The sequence below is a fragment of the Calidris pugnax genome, unplaced genomic scaffold (genome assembly GCF_001431845.1).
Source record: "Calidris pugnax isolate Ruff unplaced genomic scaffold, ASM143184v1 scaffold608, whole genome shotgun sequence".
Taxonomy (NCBI): domain Eukaryota; kingdom Metazoa; phylum Chordata; class Aves; order Charadriiformes; family Scolopacidae; genus Calidris; species Calidris pugnax.
In genome coordinates, this window is record NW_015091297.1 from 15,640 (window position 1) to 16,156 (window position 517).

General features: G+C 62.5%; 1 protein-coding gene across 1 annotated transcript in view; it reads left to right on the forward strand.

Annotated features, from left to right (window-relative positions):
* The first annotated feature begins 24 nt into the window (after positions 1-24).
* The window catches only part of RBM14 (RNA binding motif protein 14), a 13,685-nt gene continuing 13,192 nt past the window's right edge, over positions 25-517 (forward strand). The window contains exon 1 of the mRNA XM_014960745.1: positions 25-478. Within this exon, the coding sequence (XP_014816231.1) occupies positions 133-478 (346 nt within the window). The 5' untranslated portion in view covers positions 25-132. The remainder of the gene's footprint in view (positions 479-517) is intronic.

The window sequence follows — 517 nt, forward strand, 5'->3', positions numbered from 1 at the left end:
CCGCCCTCAGCTCTGAGGCGACGCCGCCATTTTGGGAAGAGGCCGCCGAGCCCCCCCCCACCCGGGGCTCCCCTTTTAACCCTTTTTAACCCTTTTTTTTTCCACCCTTTTCCCATTTTTTCACTCCCGACCATGCGGCCGGGTATTAAACTCTTCGTGGGGAACGTCCCGGAAGAAGCGACGGCTGAAGAACTGAGCGATTTGTTCGCCGGGGTAGCGGGTCCGGTTTTGGGCATCGCCCTCATGAAACAATTCGCTTTCGTTCACCTGAGGGACGAAGCGGCGGCGGCCCGAGCTATTTCCCAACTCAACGGGCACCAGCTCCACGGTCGCCGGATCGTGGTGGAACCATCTCGCCCTCGACCCACCAACACCTGCAAGATTTTCGTCGGCAACGTCTCGGCCGCCTGCACCAGCGGCGAGCTCCGCTCCCTCTTCCAACAATACGGCACCGTCGTCGAATGCGACGTGGTTAAAGGTACCGGACCCGCCGACCCCCCCCCCCCCCCCCCCCCCC